At 37.6% G+C, this 19,295-nt stretch overlaps 1 protein-coding gene across 1 annotated transcript; it reads left to right on the top strand.

The window, feature by feature from the left end:
- The first annotated feature begins 1,826 nt into the window (after nucleotides 1–1,826).
- On the top strand, nucleotides 1,827–18,126 carry LOC139309563 (haloacid dehalogenase-like hydrolase domain-containing 5). Its single transcript, XM_070933663.1, has 8 exons — nucleotides 1,827–2,040; nucleotides 6,810–7,019; nucleotides 7,392–7,504; nucleotides 8,183–8,276; nucleotides 11,276–11,309; nucleotides 12,197–12,368; nucleotides 13,932–14,120; nucleotides 16,650–18,126. The coding sequence occupies exons 1-8, from the start codon at nucleotides 1,909–1,911 to the stop codon at nucleotides 17,062–17,064; spliced, it is 1,359 nt and encodes a 452-aa protein (XP_070789764.1). The 5' UTR covers nucleotides 1,827–1,908; the 3' UTR covers nucleotides 17,065–18,126.
- Nucleotides 18,127–19,295: the final 1,169 nt, after the last annotated feature.

Here is a 19,295-nt window from a genome sequence, read left to right as displayed (position 1 = left end):
CTAACCAGAAGCCCCTGTTCAGTTCTGGAGCTGACCGGAAGTCTGGTTCCCCCACCATAGAGTCTCCTCCTAGTGCGGTATCCTTTTTCATCTACCTGTCCTAACCAAAAGCCCTATCAATTGTGGAGCCGACCAGAAAACCCGTCCCTTGCCATAGAGTCTCCTCCTGGCACATCATGCTTCCCCTCCCCCCCCAACCAGAAGCTCCTCAAAATTGTGGCGCCGACCAGCGACGGAGCCACAGCAGAGGGATGAAAGAGCCACATGCGGCTCCGGAGCCGCATGTGGCTCCAGAGCCGCGGGTTGCTGACCCCTGGTCTATTGTGAACACTTGATATTTACTGAAAGAAGCAAAAAGAGTTATATTTAGTGCTTCTGTCAGTATTATATGGAAGTTAGAGATGAATACAAGTAGTCTTCAAGTTACAACTAATGGAGATTGCCCATCACAATCATAACTTGAGATAGTTGTAAAGTGGTCACATGACTGACCCAATTTTATGACATTTGTTGCAGCTGTTCTTAAGCAACCAATGCTGGTTTTCAGCAAAAACATAAAAAAGTGGTAGACAGTATGCAACCAGCCATTAATATGACTCAGTTGCCAAGTGTCCTAAATATGGTCACATGACTGCAGGGAGCGCAGGTAGGTTCCACCTTGAACTTTAAAGGATTACTAAACAACTAGTTGTAAACTGAGGATAATCTGTATTACTAGGAAAAACAAAACTAAATTGAATTCTGTAAGATTAAGATCATTTAGAACTGTGTGAAAAAGCAGGAAGAGATATGGACAAGGATAAGCTAGTGCTGAAGGAATGTGGATTGAATACAAAAGTGAGCCACCTGCACTAAAGTATGATGAGTTTGTTAGATGCATAGAATGAATGAAGACTGAGTCACAAAACAAATGTATGAAGGAAGAATGGGTGAATTGAGAGGAAGAAAAGACTGAAAGTTGGGATTGGATGAAGGTTATCAGAACCTCAGAAAAAAGTACAAAAAGTGGTGGAACTCAGAATGCATTGCAATGACCGAATGTTATGGAGGTAGAGTAAATGGCATTTGTACAATCTAGATTTAGCTGAATTTCTATTTCATACTTATTTACTTTCTTTGGCTTAGTATTTCTTCCATTTTCTGTAGTTTACCAAAAGGAGTGTCCCAATAAGAATGTAATGTGTGTATAAAAACACCAGGCGTTCAAAATTATGGACCAATTTTCCTCAAATGCCAGTGGTGATATAAAAATAAATAAATAAATTGCTGTTTATTAATTTGATTCAGATTCTGAAAATGGATTCAATACAAATTCACTTTTGTGAAAATCAGATTGCTGCTGCTATAAAAATCGTTTAGCCAAATGGAAATTAAGTTAGGAGCATCTTTCTTTACTTATTTCTATAATACTTATTAATAATCTTTAATCTAATTTAGGTAAAATAGTCTTGCATATAAGCTATGCAGGCTCTCTACCTTTTTTAAACCAAAATCCAGAACTCCTTTGCTTTTCCGACCAACGGGGCAAAACAGGAGAAAATGAGAAGCCCCTATGCAAACTGTCCATCCTCCTCCCCCCACCCCCACTCCCCAAAAGTTGCGTAACCATCAACAAAGGGAAGCGGACCGGGCGCCTCCACGGCCGCCCCGGAGATTTCTCTCTTCAAGGTCCCCGTAGAAACGCCGGAGGCTGCGACCTACGCGAAAGAGCCATGTCGGTGCTTGGCAGGCTCCACCCCTTGGCTGACGTAAGAGGCAAAAAAAGGGGCGGGCCCGTAGAAAAGCATTAGGGAGAAGCCGGCGTCGGCTTTCTGGCCGTAGGCGCGATGGCGCTGAGGCGGTCGCTGCTCTTCTGAGGGCAGGAGGGCTGCCGGGGTCTTGGGCGAGTCCGCGCAAGGGACGGGCGCTATGCGGGGCCCGCTGCCCCTCCTCTGCCGGCGTCTACAGAGAGCTCTGGCTGCGGGAGCTCCGGGGAGGGTCAGGCTTTGCCACGAGGCTCCGGCTCCCGCGGCTTCCGAAGGGAGCAAAGGCAGAGCTCAGGTAAGTGGGGCTTGCCCGCTTTTTCTCGCCCCGGGATGCGGGGGGAACGCTTTGGGAAGACCCTCCCCCCCCTGTCGCTCCCTTGACGTCCCCGACCCAAGCAAGCCCAGAGAGCGTAAGATGTAGCGGGACCTCTTTCTCTCCGTGCTGGGGTGGCGTTTCTTTCAAACGGGAGCAGAAGGAGGGGAAGAAAAGCCTGGCGCCATCTGCTTTCAGAAGACCCTGCCGTACGCGGGGAAGCGCCGCTTTGCTGGGGGGTAGCGGGGGGGGGCTTCGCGCTTTCGTGGGTCTGAATGCCGGGATTGAGGTGGGAGGGGGGAGTAAACACCGAAGATCTTCCCGGTTAAGAGCACTTTTCTTCTCGTTTTCATTTCACGCTTAATGCCACTTTAACCCACTTTGGAGGAAATGGGTCAACGAGAGAAAGCAGAATTTGTTATTTTCCACCTCTGGCTTTCTCAGAGAAAAGCTAAGCCGGGGCTTCACCCCCTTTTTAAGCAGCCAGCAATGGGTTTTGGGGACCCGGTTGCTTTTTTTTTTACTCTTTTTGCTCATGTGTAAATCATTCGATTCCTGTCAATTCCGTTAAGGATGATGATTGCTTCTGCTGCTGTCAGTTTTCTTAAAACTCTTGTCCTTTCAGCATCGGCTGGCTGGACTTTTGATGCAGGAAAAGTCTGGATTCCTGACCAAATCCATGAGTTTGCCCTCCTGGGTAGTGTGAAACTTATATTTAATGAGTTCTTGAGAAGTTACACCGAACTGTTAACGTGCATCCTCGGATTTGAGTGATCAAGAATTTGGATTCTAAAATATTTGCTGCAACGTTCTCAGTGCATTTTAAGCCTGGTTATCTTGTTTGAAACAATTCATACAGAGAAGAGTTTGTCTTAAATGATAAAGATCGCTAATGTTTTCTTTCTTAATCACTCTGGTTTTCAAGCATGTGCTTTTTTTAAAGTCATCCCTGAGTTAACCAAACATAGGAATTCTGTGTTGCTAGCTGGAGAAAGCCTTTAGGCTAGGAGTTGTATATAAAGCTTCTTAATATTTCAAGTTTAAGCATAATTATTTGGGCTCAAGTAACCTGTCTGAACTAGTAGCACTCCTTTTGTAATCATCACTACTGCTGTAGTTCCTTAAGCGAGGAACTGTATATTGGGTGCCACATAGGTGGAGGAAAGAGTGCATAAATTAGTATTACCTTTAAGTTTATAGGAGGATCAGATTCAGAGTTAACAATGTGCTAAATATTAAGATTCACAAACTAGCATTAATCTTTGCATTCATTATCAATAGCCATATATGAGAAGGGGTTAGATGGGAACACTCAGTTGATAACTATTTGCTGCAAAAACTAGGATAAAGACAAACTCAGAAGAACATGCAGAATGTGAAATCATTTAAACCCTTTTGGAGGCAGTGGTCATTGGAAGCATCTGTTTTAACCTCCAAGTACCAAAATAACATGCTGCACCTCTGTTTCTGTTTTCCATGTATAGGAACAATGCAGGCTGCAAATGCTGCTTCTTTGAGTCACATGATGGGGGGGGATTAGAATGGAACAGTTGGCAACATTAGAAACTACTGCCCTACTGCTTCTATAGGGAAACACTATTTTTTTCTGCAGCCCTGATCCTCCCCATTTTTAATTTTCTTTTTGTTTTGCCGATTTCACTATCACACCACATTTGGTATCATTCTGTCTTTATGGAGTTATCCTGCTGATGATTAGAGAGGATCCTGGTCCTTTTACCTATCTTTTCCTAGATTATTTTGATGCCAGGGATGTTTGTTTCTTTAGAGAAAGCGTACATGAAAAATACAGTAATGTTTGAAATTAGACACTACTCTCCTGTTGAAAGGCAGGCACAAATAAGAGCAAATCAACTTGGGCTGCAACTTTGATATTAATGATGACGGGTTGCAATATTGTAAAAGGCATGAACTTTCGGAGTTTTTTTCAGAAACATTTCATTGTTTGAATTATAAGTCATTATAAAGTATATGAGGTAGCTATATGGTTTGCTTTTGCAATGGGTTTATTTTGCAATAGCCATTTGTTCATTCAGTTTGTTTTCATGTACAAAGAGTAATCCCAAAGATAAAATGTGGGATTGTGTTTATACTTGCAGCCATCATTACTAGCACATTCAAGCTGACTATTTAAAAATTAGATTGCTGGACTTGTTATATTTTCCTTTTTGGTTTTACTTATTTTAGCAATATGTTTCTACCTTTCAAAAGATCAAAATCGTGCAGGCAATGGTGGGGTTTTTTTTTTGTTGCACTGTACAGAAGTTGGACTTTGAAGAAGCAGGATAGGAAGTGTACTGACACTTTTCAAATTTGGTGTTGGAGAAAACCTGAGAATACCAGGAAAACAAACCAATAGGTCATCAAACAAATCAAATCAGAGATCTCACTAATGGCACAAATGAACAGACTGAAATGGTCATACTGTGGACACATGCTTATCTGGAGAAGTCAGTAATGCTGGGAAAGGGGAAAAGAAAGAGCAGAAGATGATGAATTCATGGATAGCAGTAATAAATGTGTCATTAAAAGCCTGAAGAACCAGGTTGGGGACATATTCTCCTGGAGATAATCTATCTACAGTACATGGTTTTTTAAAAATTGATACCATCTTGATACATAATCAATTCTACCTTTCAAACTGATGATGTTGTTGTTTTTCCATCTGTGCTGTGGCAAATGGAATGTAGACATTATGCCAACAGTTTCTTTCTGGTTTCTGGGCAAAGCCAAACTAAAATGACTAATAATATGTTATTACGATCTCCATATACCTTGTGGGCAAATGTGTAGTGAAATTATGCAGTAATTGGGCATATAAGTGCCAGTATCTAACTTGGCATAAATGTTTAATTCTCTAAACTAACTACTTAAACATCTAATCATAAAAAATATAGTTGTGAATACAGTGGGGAGACTCAGACTTTATATCTAAATACAAATATTGTACACTGGAAATTATGATTTTAATGATCCTCTTGTGCCTGTATGCATGGAGAGGTTTGCCCAGTAGAAATTTCTAATTGTTTACACTTGATCAATTTTGGTAATTGTACAAGTATATTATCAAACAAGTGCAGTAACATCATCTAGTAAAAATGGCAAAATAAACAAGTGCTGTCTTTCCTACTTATAATAGGAAAACTATATTCCTTTGAATAGATTCATGATATATTTCATACCAATGCATATTCTACTGTCATGACTTAATTCCCACTTATACTTTCCTAGCATCTAGTATTTGTGGAGATAGCTAACACCTAAACAAATTAAAAAGCAATATAAGAAAGGCTGCTAATAGAATCCTCAATAAAAATGTGAAATATGTGCATTGTTGGATCCAGTTTCTGAACCAGAAAAGAAGGCATTTACAGAGAGATATTGGAATTCTTTTATTTTTTGTTTCAACTAATTCAGACATTGTGAAAACCATAAAAGCATTGTGTACTTTTAATTGTTTTATATGCTTATTTCCTTCCTTAAGACTTAGTTTTAACTATATTAAAACTTAGTACAGAAGTCTTCAAACTAGGCAGCTTTAAGATTTATGGACTTCAACTCCCAGAATTCTTCAGCCAGCAGAGTTGAACTATTCTCCAGCCAGCAGTATGCGAACTATTATACACTGAAAAATCTAATATAATTCTTGTCTTAACTATGCCATAAATCTTCCAGTTGGAACATTTGAGTTATACATTCATGTTCTCTGGAACATGTATTTTCAGACATTTTAAATGTTTTTATTTTTCTCTGAGAGTATATTTCTTTTTAGTAAAGTAAGAGTTTTGTAAATTAAAACAAACCAAAACATTAATATAATTCAATCCCTAATAAGACTTACTGTATAGAAATAACGGTTTAACAAATATATCTGAGTCAAAAACGTAAGAAGTTAGTTTGGTTTTTCCAGTAGCTACATTCCTCTCTACATGATCCCTTTTTCTAATCTAGTTACTTAGTTAATATCTTATGTCTCATGATGGAGAAATAGTCTTGGATAGAAAGTTGGCAATAACATTATCTTTCTCAATATAAAAAAATATTTACTTTTCTTGTCAAGTTATATTACATAGATTAATACAGGTAAAATTGTGTTTTCCAAATCTGACATGCCTATGCCTTATTGCTTCTACAAGTCTGCTATCTGAGGCTCACAACAATTTAAGGAACTTGGCACCTTACATTTTATAGCCTTGAGTTCATTGACATTGTATTATTACTAGATACCCAACAAAGGAATATGGGAATTACAGCATAATATTCTTATGAATTTTTTTTCCAAATATCCATCTTGACATGCTGCTCATGAACCAAGTTTTATTTCTTTTTAAGTTTCAGTGCCACGCTTAATTTGTAATATTAATAATAATTTGTAATATGGCAATGTGTTGATGATCTTGGCGTCACTATAGAATGTACAAGTGCCAAAATGAGTTTCCTGGAATAGTTAGAAGTAAAATACCAATTCTGTTGTAAAGCTCACTATATAGCTTTGAGCTGAGCATACTCCTTGGGGTAAACCCTCACAGAGTTAAGATAATACTAGCCACTTCTAGCAATTTCACTTTGATTGTTGTAAATATATAGTGAAGGAGAGGAGGAACCATGAATTTATATGAAGTTGCTTGAAGCAGAGAAGAGTAACACTGTACAAGCATTTTATGAATTTAAGCTACATGATGTCTAGTTGATAATAAGATTTTTCTTTCTCTTGTTTCTCTCTTCCATTTCAGCTAGGTGTACAACCTACCTTTGGCATTCTGTTTGATATTGATGGAGTATTGGTACGAGGAAGGACCCCAATTCCTGCTGCCCGAAAAGCCTTTCAAAAACTATTTAATTCTCAGGGACAACTTGTGGTGCCTGTAGTATTTGTTACTAACGCAGGAAACTGTCTGTGTCAGAAGAAAGCAGACCAGCTGTCTCATCTTCTTGAAGTTCCAGTGAGTAATTTTATTCCATCTATTGGAATGCTTGTCATTTTCTTTCTTCTCTACTGTACATGAATTGGAATTGTCATATATTTATCTATAGCTTAGAATTTTGTCTTCAGCTGATAGAGGCAGCTTCTTAAGCTTCATTACAAATCTTTCCATTTTTTAAAAATTAAAATTGTTCTACATTTTCCATTTCTTTTGGAAGCAATTTGGGGAATGAGGCTTCCAAAGCACCACAAGAGTGGCCTCCATTCTCTCGAACCTTCGGAAGCCTTACTCCCCAAATCATTGTAATTTCAGTCACTGAATAAATGGTCATAATTCAAGGGCTATCTCTACAAGAATGAAAACGGATTATCCACTTTTTATCTCTCCTAGATTTCCAAAGACCAAGTTATGATGTCCCACAGTCCTTTGCGAATGTTCAGGCGTTACCATGACAAATGTGTTCTTGTATCAGGACAAGGCCCGCTCCTTGACATCGCTAAGCAGTATCCTTGGAAATACTGGGTTTATTCTGCATTGGGCCGAAGATGCCTGATAGGGGGATGTGCTAGAGTTAAGCATGTGGTGTGTATTGTTTTTTCTCAAGATTCAAAGATATATTTTGTAGAGAAAGCAGAAAATGTCTCCTATCAACTCCATGAATTTAGGAAATCTCAAATGGGATGATACAGAATGTAAACGGATAAGACAAACTAAGTAGAGGGAGTAGATCTCCTTTGCCTCTTGATTCCTTGAATCAATTCCACTAATTCAAAATTCCTCTTTCTTTGAGCAAAGTTAAAGATTTTCAAAGCAAGGTTCCTAGATATCAATTTGAATCCATTTATTAGGAACGCTCATAAATGTTTCAGATTGGAATGTACTGTAAATTATAATGAGTTAATAAGAAACTTATTATTGAACATTGTTGTACTTCTGAATAAAAATTAGCTTTTGTAAGAGTCCTAAATGTAAAGTTCTGAGTGAACCAATGAACGAAGATTGTGTTTATCTCTCTCCTTGTATTGTATGTACAGTATTCTCCCAGAGGATATGGAAACATTTCCTGTACTTAGAATATGTCTGTCACTGCCATTTCAAATGTATTATTTGGGGAATGCAAAACAAATATGTCTTTCATTAAAACATAGATGCATTGCTATCCATAACCAATATGTCATTAGTCTTGGATTTTGTCGGCCTATTACAATTGACAGGTTGCGAGAAACCTATCCCTTATTGGACATGGTGGATCATGACAGAAGACCTAAAGTTTTGGTAAGTGTACTGTACTTTATTGCTTTTTCTCTTTAATAATTCCTTTCATATTTTTTTACATTGTAATTGCAGTTGCCTATTGGGCTGCTTGTCATGTAAATCGGGTTCCCAACCCCTGGGCCATGGACCAGTCCACGGCTTGTTAGGAATTGGACTGTGCTGGCGGGCAAACAAGCAAAGCTTCATCTGCACATGTTCACAGTCTAAGATGTGCACAAAACTATCCAGACTGGTCCGTGAAAAAAATGTCTTCCACAAAACCAGCCCTGGTGCCAGAAAGGTTGGAGACCGCTGATATAAATGATGTTCTTTCCAAGGATGAATAAGGCTTACATTGATTCTTTTTGGTCTAGTGGTTAAGGCACAAGGTTAGACAGCAGGAGATCATGAGTTGCACGTTCCTCCTTAGCATGATACCCAGCTGGGTACTTTGGGCCAGTCACAGCCCAACTCACCTCACAGAGAGGTGGTTGTGGGAAAATAGGAGGAGCGAGCTGTGTTGGATATGTTTACCACCTTCAGTTATTTCTAAAAAATAAAATCAAACAGATTCAAAATGAGAGGATTCCAAAATTTTGGAACTGGAAGTACACTTATAATGAGTGTCACCTGGGCAATTGTGATAACCAGGCATGAAATACTGGGAGTATCACTTCCTCTAACTTTGAGCCTCACCATTCTACAAATCAAAAGAAGTAATATACTGTCTGACAAAGCTGTCTCAGCCCATCTCTTCTCATAAACTCCTTTGGCCCTCTGACTCAGCACTCTATTTCAAGGCTAAATGTCTGCTGTTTCCACTCTCACCTAGATGGTGCCAGTTCCTCTTATGGACACATAGTAGCAAAGCAGAGTATAGCATAGTAAGCAGAGCAAAGCAGAGTAAAGCATAGTAAGCAGAGCAATAGGTGGGCTGGATGATAGGAGAAGCAGGAACATAAAATGGACAATGCCACATTGCTGTGATTCAGACTCCTTTATCTGTTCCCAACCAAACCAGAAATGCTTTAAACTCTTAACCAGTTTTGAAGATGGGGCTTGAGTGTGACAGAAAAAACAGTGATCTTTCAAGTGCTAAATACCTTCCTGAATATGTTTTAGAAAGTGGCAGTATCACTTACCTTTTCTTGTCTCGGAAAGTAAATAGTGTCAGTTTAGATTACTGATTGGGTAAGAAATGACAGAGAATTACCAGTAATGTAGTCCAGACCGGGAAGTTGAAAAACATCAGGAAGATTTAGCAACAACATCCTTTCCCTGTTGTTAAGAAAACTACATGGATACATCAATTGTCAATAGTCAAGCTTGACTAAAAGACTTCACTTTACCTAGTCAGATGATCTTTCATACAGTGGTATGAAAGTTATACAATAAAATAAGTATAAGTTAATATACAACTATATTCAATAAAAACAAAACATGCATTAAAATGTGCTGAGAGATATATTTCCAACATTCATACCAAGAACAGAAGGGTGTTGATGTTCTATGTTATAAATAAGTTAACTCTTTGACTTCTTGTTACCAATTCTCTTTTGTGCCAGTAGCAACATAGTGAAGGTGGGTTTTAGTTCAGATTATAGCAGAGCGTGGATAAATATTTCCTCATATGCACAAATAAAAAACAGTAATGTGGTGAAAGTCCAATTGCTCAAGTCTTATTGTTTCCTTGATGCAACATGTACTGCTAATTTGATTGTCAAAAATTATGCACTGTGTACACAAAGGATGCATTTAAAGTATCTTTCTTTGCATCATTCGTAGCATATAAAAGATTGCACTCTTTCTTCTTAGAGTTTCTCAATATTGACTGATCCTAGAACAGATTTGATAGCAGCCGAGAGAGCAACTGAGGAAACGCTATTGGTGACTAATAACACAAACGCTCGAGTATTGTAGTAGGGAAGAGGGTAAAGAAGGCAGCAGCATTGGACTGATTCAGCTTTGTTCAATTGAGTCTCTCCTGACATCTGGAGTTCAGGTCAATGTATAGTTAGCTCTCTAATTAGCTCTACAGGCTTGGTTGTTTTACAGAAAAGAGTGGTTATGGTTTGTTATTTTGTGATGCAATTGTTTTGTTCTTTCCCTGGTAAGCACACTATGACATAGATGTTGCTGGTACACCATTTTGCAGCAAACACACCTGCAGCTACAGAAAAGAGAAATCAGAAAAATAATTTAATTCAGTAGAGTGTTGAAAGTAATTGATCTGGTTAGCCAATATAGTTTAGTTCAGGTGTCCCCGTCTTTTCCCATGATTATTTAAATCCAACTTGAAAGCATTGTCTTGAGGGAGGTTGGTTAAGTTTGCTTGCCAGGTAAAACAACTGAAGTTACTTTCATATGATGTTCCATAATCCCCACTCAGCCTCCTCATACTTTTGGGCTGAAAATTTTAACTGTGAAGCTGAAATTCAGCACACACAAGTCAACGAATGTGTATGTTACAAAAACATTAAAAATAGAATACAGAAGAATGCACGGATATGGTTTTCATCATTACATCTGTGATATTGTGCTGTTGAACATAATGCAACTTCTACAGACCAAATGAGCTGCAATTGAATATGTGGAAATGACATGAAGTTAATAGTAAGGACTTTCAGATGATCAAAGTCAGAAGAGTGGAGGAAGAAGCAGCTCTGGTGGCATGTTGAATTAGGCCTAAAAAGATAAGTGATATATTAGAGGGTATTCTGTGTTATAAACACAGGAGACAATTTCTAAGACACATTGGCAATTATATGGACTTCTTTTACAGCAAGATTAAGGGACAAAACATTCAAGATCTAAAACAGTGGTGTGCAAATTATATAAATGGGAAGTAGCTCATCTCCTTAAGTTTGTGATGACAGATTTTAATTTTTTAGAGGTGCTGGGAATTTAATCAGAACATGGGCTGTGCCCATAATGTTCAGAGGTTTGTTTACTTTGTTTCTTCTTTGTGCTAATAAAGGATACTTTTCTTAGTAAATGTAACTTTTTTTTTTAATTTGTAGCACTTACCCACAATGGAATTCCCCAAGATTGAAGGTCAGTATGTCTAGATGTTTATGTTTAATTCTGAAATTTACTCCAAGTAAAATGGACTGCTTTGTGATAGCTCTGAAAGCATTGTGCTAATTTTTGCTAGCTGCTGTGATATATCCGAATAAGAATGTGACAGTCATCATATACAATATATACGTCATTTTACAATGATACTGACAGGTTGTTCATTTTTATTTGTTTCTTTGATTTTTCTACTATCTATTATAAATCTACCATTAATGTTAAGCTGTTAAGTTTCTAGTTCTTTACCAAACCACATTATTACAGTTTCAATTTCATATGAGGTTTAAAAACTAATGAAAAAACTAGTAACATTCGTTTTTTTATTTTTTTATTTGTTTTTGAATTTATATACCGCCCTTCTCCCCCTTCATTAATATTCTATGCTAATTCATGTTACAGAAGTTGTATTAAGGTTTGTAATTATATTCCACTGGCAGTTTACATTAAAAATTGGTTTTTGTAAAGTTGATTTTTTTTGTTTTGTTTTTCTCTATTTCTAAAAAGAAAAAGGACTGAAGTACTTTAAATACAAAGTAATTATTTTCTTTTAAATATCAGTGGACATACCAATGTAATGCTGCCCCAAATGGTTTTGTGATACTTAAAAAAAAAGATTTCTGCATTTTAAGATGTGCTATTTTTTTTTTTTAATTTATTTGCTGCTAAATTTTGATGGCATGATCACAGCAGCCTTTACGGGCTGATTAAGAATAGATTCAATGATTAGATGCAGCCCAGGCCCATGGTTTGCCTATTCTTGTTATAGTGTGCATGAAAAACGGAATGGGGTGTGTTTGTTATTTTGCATTAAGAAATAGCTTACAATCACGTCCATGTAACACATTGATATTGTGCTTATCTTACAGCAGTTATTTTGTTTGGTGAGCCAGTGAGGTGGGAAACCAACTTACAATTGATAATAGATGTTCTTTTGACAAGTGGCTATCCTGGAAATCCTTATCAACGTACGTATCCACATATTCCTGTATTGGCTTGTAATATGGATTTGATGTGGGCAGCTGAAGCTCAATCCCCAAGGTAAGGCAAAGATGCTAGTTGTTCTGGAGGTATTTTTCTTTAGGTTCTAACATAGATTCTCAGCCACTACCTTAGTCAAAGATGTGTGGTGTCATAATTGTTTGATTTGAGACAGAATTGATTGTTCAATGAATATATCCAAAGCTTGAATTAATATTTGGGTAGTGACAACATCTTCCCTCCAGGAGTGGGTTCTACTTACCTTTACTACTGGTTTGCAGTGGGGCCGCACGCTCTTCTGCGCATGCGCAGAAGTGTTTTGATGACGTCAGGGTCGGTGGGCGGAGCCTCCCGCTGGTTTTACTACCGGTTCTATAGAACTGATGCGAACCGGGGGCAACCCACCATTGCTTCCCTCCCATTTAAAATGCACTTATTGCTTTGTCAGCCACTTGGAACAATGTAGAAATCCATTTTATGTGTATAATGCCATTTTGGCATGTCCAATAATAACTGATGCTTGGGATACTATCCTGGTAAATCCTGAAAGAAGAGGCAAAAGGAGGCCTCTCATAAGAACAGCAATTCTATGGGAAGGGGCTTGGCTGGAAATACTACTTCCAGATGCATTAGAAGTATCATTGGAAACACATGAATTTTAGTTTTTGTATGCAGATATACATAGAATATATATTTCATTCTATGTGTGTGTTTGTGTATATAAAATGGGGATGTGGTGGCTCAGTGGCTAAGATGCTGAGCTTGTTGATCAGAAGGTCAGCAGTTCAGCGGTTTGAATCCCTAGTCCCGCATAATGGGATGAGATCCCGTTACTTGTCCTAGCTTCTGCCAACCTAGCAGTTTGAAAGCATGTAAAAAATACAAGTAGAAAAATATGTACCACCTTTGGTGGGAAGATAACAGTGTTCTGTGCACCTTTGGTGTTTAGTTATGCCAGCCACATGACCACGGAGACGTCTTCGGACAGCGCCAGCTCTTCGGCTATGAAACTGAGATGAGCACCACCCCCTAGAGTCGGGAACGACTAGCACATATGTGCGAGGGGAATCTTTACCTTTACTATATATAAAATAAACTTTATTTTTTATTTATCGTAAATGAATAGCTCAGTTTGTCAAACCTAATTGAATTGCCAGACTACTGTTGTAGTAGTTGACTGCTACTACATATACTATATGTAACTTTTGCTTCTGAGTTAATGTCTTTCTCTCTTGAAATTAAACTGTTATTTTGCTCTGATTCTAACCATAGCATTTTTTTTTTTTTTGGTGGTTCTGCCAAAAGCATCAGGATAGTATTCTCACAGTAAACTTAATTAATTCAGCTGTGTAAATGTTTTGTGAAGCTTATCTTGCCCAGATTGTTTTTTTTTTCTACACCATTAAAATGTTTTGGCATGTTTCTTCAACTTTTAAGTAACTGCCAAGAATTATGTAGGCAGAAGAAAAAGTGAGTCAAAGCAATCTTGCCTTATAATTCACAGCAGAGAAGCTAAGGATTTGGATAAATAGTATATATAAAATTCTTCCTTTTAATGTAATACATTGCTTTTATCCTAGCCAGTGATAGAACTATTGACCAAATTTTATTTCTGTGTTTCAGGTTTGGGCATGGAACGTTTATGGTTTGTTTGGAAAATATTTATAAGAAGATCACTGGCAAAGAATTGAAATATGAAGCATTGATGGGAAAGCCTAGTGAAGTGACTTATCACTATGCAGAGTACCTCATTAGGACTCAGGCATCTGCAAAGCGGTGGAAGAGCCCTATTCAAACGTTGTATGCCATTGGGTAGGAGATTTCTTTTCTTCCCTCTCATTTGCTATCCCCCCTCCCCCCAAAAAAGTTAAATTTCTGGCTAGCTATTGTTCCAAGTTAAATGGAGGTAGACAATTGAAAAGAGTATATAGATTGCCCTCTGAAAATATGTTGATCTCTAATGTAATTGTTTTGCAGGGTGCCACTCTTGCTGAGGCAGGTTAGACAGAAAATCAATAACAAAATCTGTCCTGTACTTCTACATATCACTACCCAATCTGCCAATTAATTTGAAACCCTCTTTTAAGATCTTGCTGCCTCTAGCAAAGATCTTGCTCATGTGTGCTTAAGTGTTACAGTCATGTTTTCTTAATGGAATTGATTGGTCCTCAGCATCAGCTAAGATTGTCTTGTAGTTCATGGATGTCATGCTTGAGATTTCAGTTCAAACACTACAGATTTCACTTTGGAAGAGCTATATGAGAGAACTTTTGAATAATTGGTTACTTGTGTAATTGTACAGTAGCAGCTAAGCTTCAAATTGATTTTGAAAGTAATTCCATTGCAAGATAATCCTGCCTATTGTAAAATGAGACTGTTTAGCATGAAATGCCATTGCATGGCTGCCAATAAAAAGGCAGCCTAGGAGTGCTAAAATGATCCAGCAGCTTCCTTTATCTTCTATTTCTGAATCCCGGCAGGATAAATTAAAGAAGCTTGCCCTGTGCCTTACCCTGCTTGTGCATTTCAGATTGTATTCATGCTTGTGGGAAACAGTTTTTTAAAAACGCTTTTCAATTGAAAGTTAAAATTCTGATATGTCAGATTTTTTAATCTAGTTGTCATCTGTAACTTTTGGCAGTCTTGAGTGTATCAATTTGATATTGGGATATGCATGAAATGGTTGCACTGTGAGAACACTTGTGAGGCTGTAACATGCTCACCTTCAAAATAATGTTTTTTGCTTGCATTGAACTATAATTTGTCATCCCACACTGAGGAAATTGGAAGATGACCTCATAGACATTCCACTGGCAACATATTAGAAAAGATTAGGTTCACACTTGCAACCTTAAAAAATGCACAAGTTTTAAAAATGTATTATTTTAAATACTTAAAATAATACAGGCAATTCTCAGTTAACTACCCCTCGTTCAGCAACCAGTCAAAGTTGTGACAGAGGCTTATAACCAGTCCTCAGTGTTCCAGCCATCACAGCACCCACAGCCACATGATTGCTATTATAATGCTTGGCAACCAGCTCACACTTATGACACTTGCAGCATCACACTCATGTGACTGCAGTCATCTGATCACCATCTGCAACCTTCCCTATTAGCTTCCCACAAGCAAAGTCAATGAGAAGCTGACACGGAAAAGCACAAATTGCTCCTTTAAATCAATTCTGCCACTTTTTCTCCCGAGGAACCTGCTACGCCAAGAGCTGTGGTGACACAGTGGTTAGAATGCAGTACTGCAGGCTACTTCTGCTGACTGCCTGCAATTTGGCAGTTCGAATCTCACCTGCTCAAGGTTGACTCAGCCTTCCATCCTTCCAAGGTTGGTAAAATGAGGACCCAGATTGCTGGGGGCAATAGACTGACAACATCCCCCTACCTACATTCCCAATTACTTCCTCTGCCCACATTCCCAATTACAGTCCCAATTACTATCATTATCCAAGGACTATCTATACTCTTTAAATATTCCATTAAACTTTATTTGTCCAAAAGAATAAGAAGCTCAGTGCAATACCATGCAGGATTTGAGTTTACAAAATTGCTGGATCAGGAGTAAAATTCCCACAAAGGGAGCTTTGATACATATAGTTTCCCATGAAAAGGGGTTACTACATTATGCAAAGAGTAGTCTATGTCTCATTCCAAGCACCTCTCCAAATTCTAACTGGGTGTAGACAAATGACTGAAATTGAATTTTATTTATTTTTTATTTTATTTATTTGTTGAGTACATATTAGATAATATATATAAGTATAAGCATGAATTGAATACATAAAATGTATACAATTAAAGGGAACATTAGGATAGGGATGGTAGGCACGCTGGTGCTCTTATGCACGCCCCTTATAGACCTCTTAGGAATGGGGTGAGGTCAACAGTAGCCAGTAAGGTTAAAATTATGGTGGGTTTGGGATGAAACCAGAGTCAGGAAGTGCATTCCAGGCATTGAGCACTCTGTTGCTGAAGTCATATTTTCTGCAATTGAGTTTGGAGCGGCTCACTTTTAAGTTTGTATCTATTGTGTGCTTATGTATTGTTGTGGTTGAAACTGAAGTAGTCATTGACAGGTAGGACATTGTAGCAGATGATTTTATAAGCTATGCTTAGGTCATACCGAAGGCGGCGTAGTTCTAAATTTTCTAAGCCCAAAATTTCAAGTCTGGTGGCATAAAATATTTTTTTGCGAGCAAAGGAGTGGAGGACTCTTCTTGTGAAATATTTCTGGACATGTTCAATTTTGATAAAATGAACTCTCTTACCCTAATAATTATACATATACCATCTATATTTTTGTTCTGATGGAATTTTCCTGTGTTTCTAGGGACAACCTGATGACAGATATTTATGGTGCTAATCTTTACAACCGCTACCTTGAAGAGAAGATCTCAAGAAGTTCTAAGGCTCATGTCCAGGCCAAAGCCCTCGGGGGCACAAGATCTGCCACCGTTTCTCAGGAAGAGGAGCTTGAGAATTCTTGGGAAAATGAACTTGCATCAGCTACTGCCACAAGATGTACGTCTGTTCTTGTTTGTACCGGAGTTTATAACCCTCACACAGAGGTGCCTTCTGATACAAGGGAGAACATCACTGAGACTGTCTTTCATGGACACAGAGATTTCAGATTTGATCCTGCTTTAGTAGAACCAAACCATGTAGTGTCAGATGTTGAAGCTGCTGTTGATCTCATCTTCCAACTGGAAAATTTTGCACCACATGAAAACTGCAGGACTTTCTAACAACTTTGTGATGCTGTTATATTCCTTTTCCTTCTGAAAAACTAAGAGGGGTACTTAATATCAAACAGTCTCTAACATACTAATGTTTTTATAAGTAACATTTTTAGTACATTTCTTTAAAAAAACCCAGAACGCCATATATTTCTTTTCTGCGTCAATTTATTTTAATGACCAAAACTGTTATGAATTGTACTTTTTAATGAATTTTCTTCTAAATATTGACTCCTGGTTCAGAGATCCCAGTTTCCAGATTTGATTATTAATGTCAAACAGGTGTGTTTGGCAGTCAAAATTCTAAAACAAGTACACTATTAAACTCCATACATTGCACTTAATTCCCAAGGAATTAAAATGTGCCTGTCTGTAGTATCCAACTTTTTCTTTATTTCATTACCTGCCCTTGGATCAATGCTCTGTGTGAACCACAAAAGCTGAATGCTGATGCTTTTCTTTTGTATTCAATTTGAGATTGAATGACAGAATTCATACGTGAACAGAAGGGCTTTCCCGAGGTAGGTATATGCAGAATTCATTAAAATGAATGGGGTTTGTAGGATAGCAAATACAATTTTGCTCAAATCCCACTTTGAATAAGCTGCCTAAAGTTGCTTCTGTCAGACTTTGCCCTTTGGGTTTTATTATTAATCGCTCTGGTGTTTTTGCTGTACTGAACAGCAGGATTAAACAGTTCCTTGAGTTTTTAGTTTTAACTTGAAACTCCACAAGGGCGACCAGGTACTGATAAGATAATGTTTTCTCTTCCTTTTGCTACTAAATGTTACATACTTAATTTTTAAGAACTATATATCTCATAAATGTAAACACTACATTTTATGTCTTATTCTTTGAAACTGTTAACTGCAGCAGTCTGTCCAGTAAAATATTTTCTATTTTAGAAAGCACAAATTTTTGTTCAGCGTTCTAATCCCTCTTTAAAGTCGTTTCAGTTGGCAGCTATCCGTTATCTCTAATTTCTTCATTTTGCTCTTGGGACAATTAAAGTTCCTGTACGTATTTTCTTATCCTGTTTAGTTTTTGTTATGAATCTGTGGCAAGGAATTTTATCAAAGCTTTGATAGTGCAAGCACGTATTCTCTTTTCACCCAAACGTTTTTAGGTGTGTCACTCTTAATAAATTCTAATAGGAAATCCTGCTAATTCCTTTTCTGCCTTTTTTTTCCTTCTGCACATTTTCCATCAGTTTATTTAGAGCGTGGCCTCCATCCCTATAATTCCTTTGCTTCCACACTTCAAATCTTGTTTATTGTTAAAATGGCCTTTGTCTACTTATTAAATATGAAGGACAAACACACAACTAATTCAATATTTTTGTTACAGCAGTCATTTACTCTTTCATGCAAATCTTTATTTGCCCAGGAGGTTTTGAATATCATCAGTATTTAATCAATTTATACATTGGTTTGCATAGCAAGGAATATAACTTTTTCGGAAATTCCCTACTGAAGATTTGTGTTTTGCTAAGAACACAGATGCAAAGAATGTCATTTGGACTTCATGTTTCTCTCCTCCTTCACACATTCATCTAATCTATTTCAGACACCACCACCCTAATTTTCTGGGGATTTTAAGGCATACATGGAGCTCTCTCTGTATGCTTTTTAGATTAGTTTCAGGTCCTTTTTCAGTTTCAGGTCCTTTTTGTTTCACTTGGGTAAGACTTGGTGATAGTTTTCCTGACCTGCAGTGTATATACTATCTGAATTTCAAACTGCAGTATGGAAAATGCTCAGGCATTCTGGAGAAACTGAACTTTCAATTTTTGTTTTAACTTTTCTTGACCCTTTTTTCATTTTTTTTTAAAACGGAGAAATGCTTATATATGGCTAATTTTTTCAAAATATTAAAAAAAAAGAAAATTCAGTGTTTTAATTGGCAGTCGAAATTATTACTGCTGGACAGCCTCCATATTAGCAACCTTATGAAAGGTATTATGTTCTCCAAAAAAGCAACCAGGTCTGCTGCAGACTACTGCCACAAACTATTGCATTAAGCAGTAGCATGTTCACATGACTGCAAGGAAGAGATTATTTAATCACTGGTCAATCATTACTGTTCTGATGATTAATCTTTACAAAACTCTGAGTCTATGGAGTCCTAGACTAAGTAAAGCTATTGGACAAAAATTGATCTGAATAAACTTCGTTCCAGTTCAACACTCACCTCTTAAATGCAATCTGTTTTACCTAACTCTAAACTCCCAGAATTTTCAG

Source organism: Pituophis catenifer, unplaced genomic scaffold, assembly GCF_029215685.1.
Source record: "Pituophis catenifer annectens isolate HBS135680 unplaced genomic scaffold, rPitCat1.0.hap2 SCAF_2, whole genome shotgun sequence".
Taxonomy (NCBI): Eukaryota; Metazoa; Chordata; class Lepidosauria; order Squamata; family Colubridae; genus Pituophis; species Pituophis catenifer.
This window is presented reverse-complemented; position numbering and strand designations above follow the sequence as displayed.

What these genes read in the sequence shown, in the direction of transcription:
- LOC139309563 (XM_070933663.1), top strand. Translation starts at nt 1,909, where the DNA reads ATGCGGGGCCCGCTGCCCCTCCTCTGCCGGCGTCTACAGAGAGCTCTG. An exon ending in ACAGAAGACCTAAAGTTTTG is followed by an intron (nt 8,277 to 11,275) that starts GTAAGTGTACTG and finishes TTTAATTTGTAG; the next exon opens with CACTTACCCACAATGGAATT. An exon ending in GGAATTCCCCAAGATTGAAG is followed by an intron (nt 11,310 to 12,196) that starts GTCAGTATGTCT and finishes CTTATCTTACAG; the next exon opens with CAGTTATTTTGTTTGGTGAG.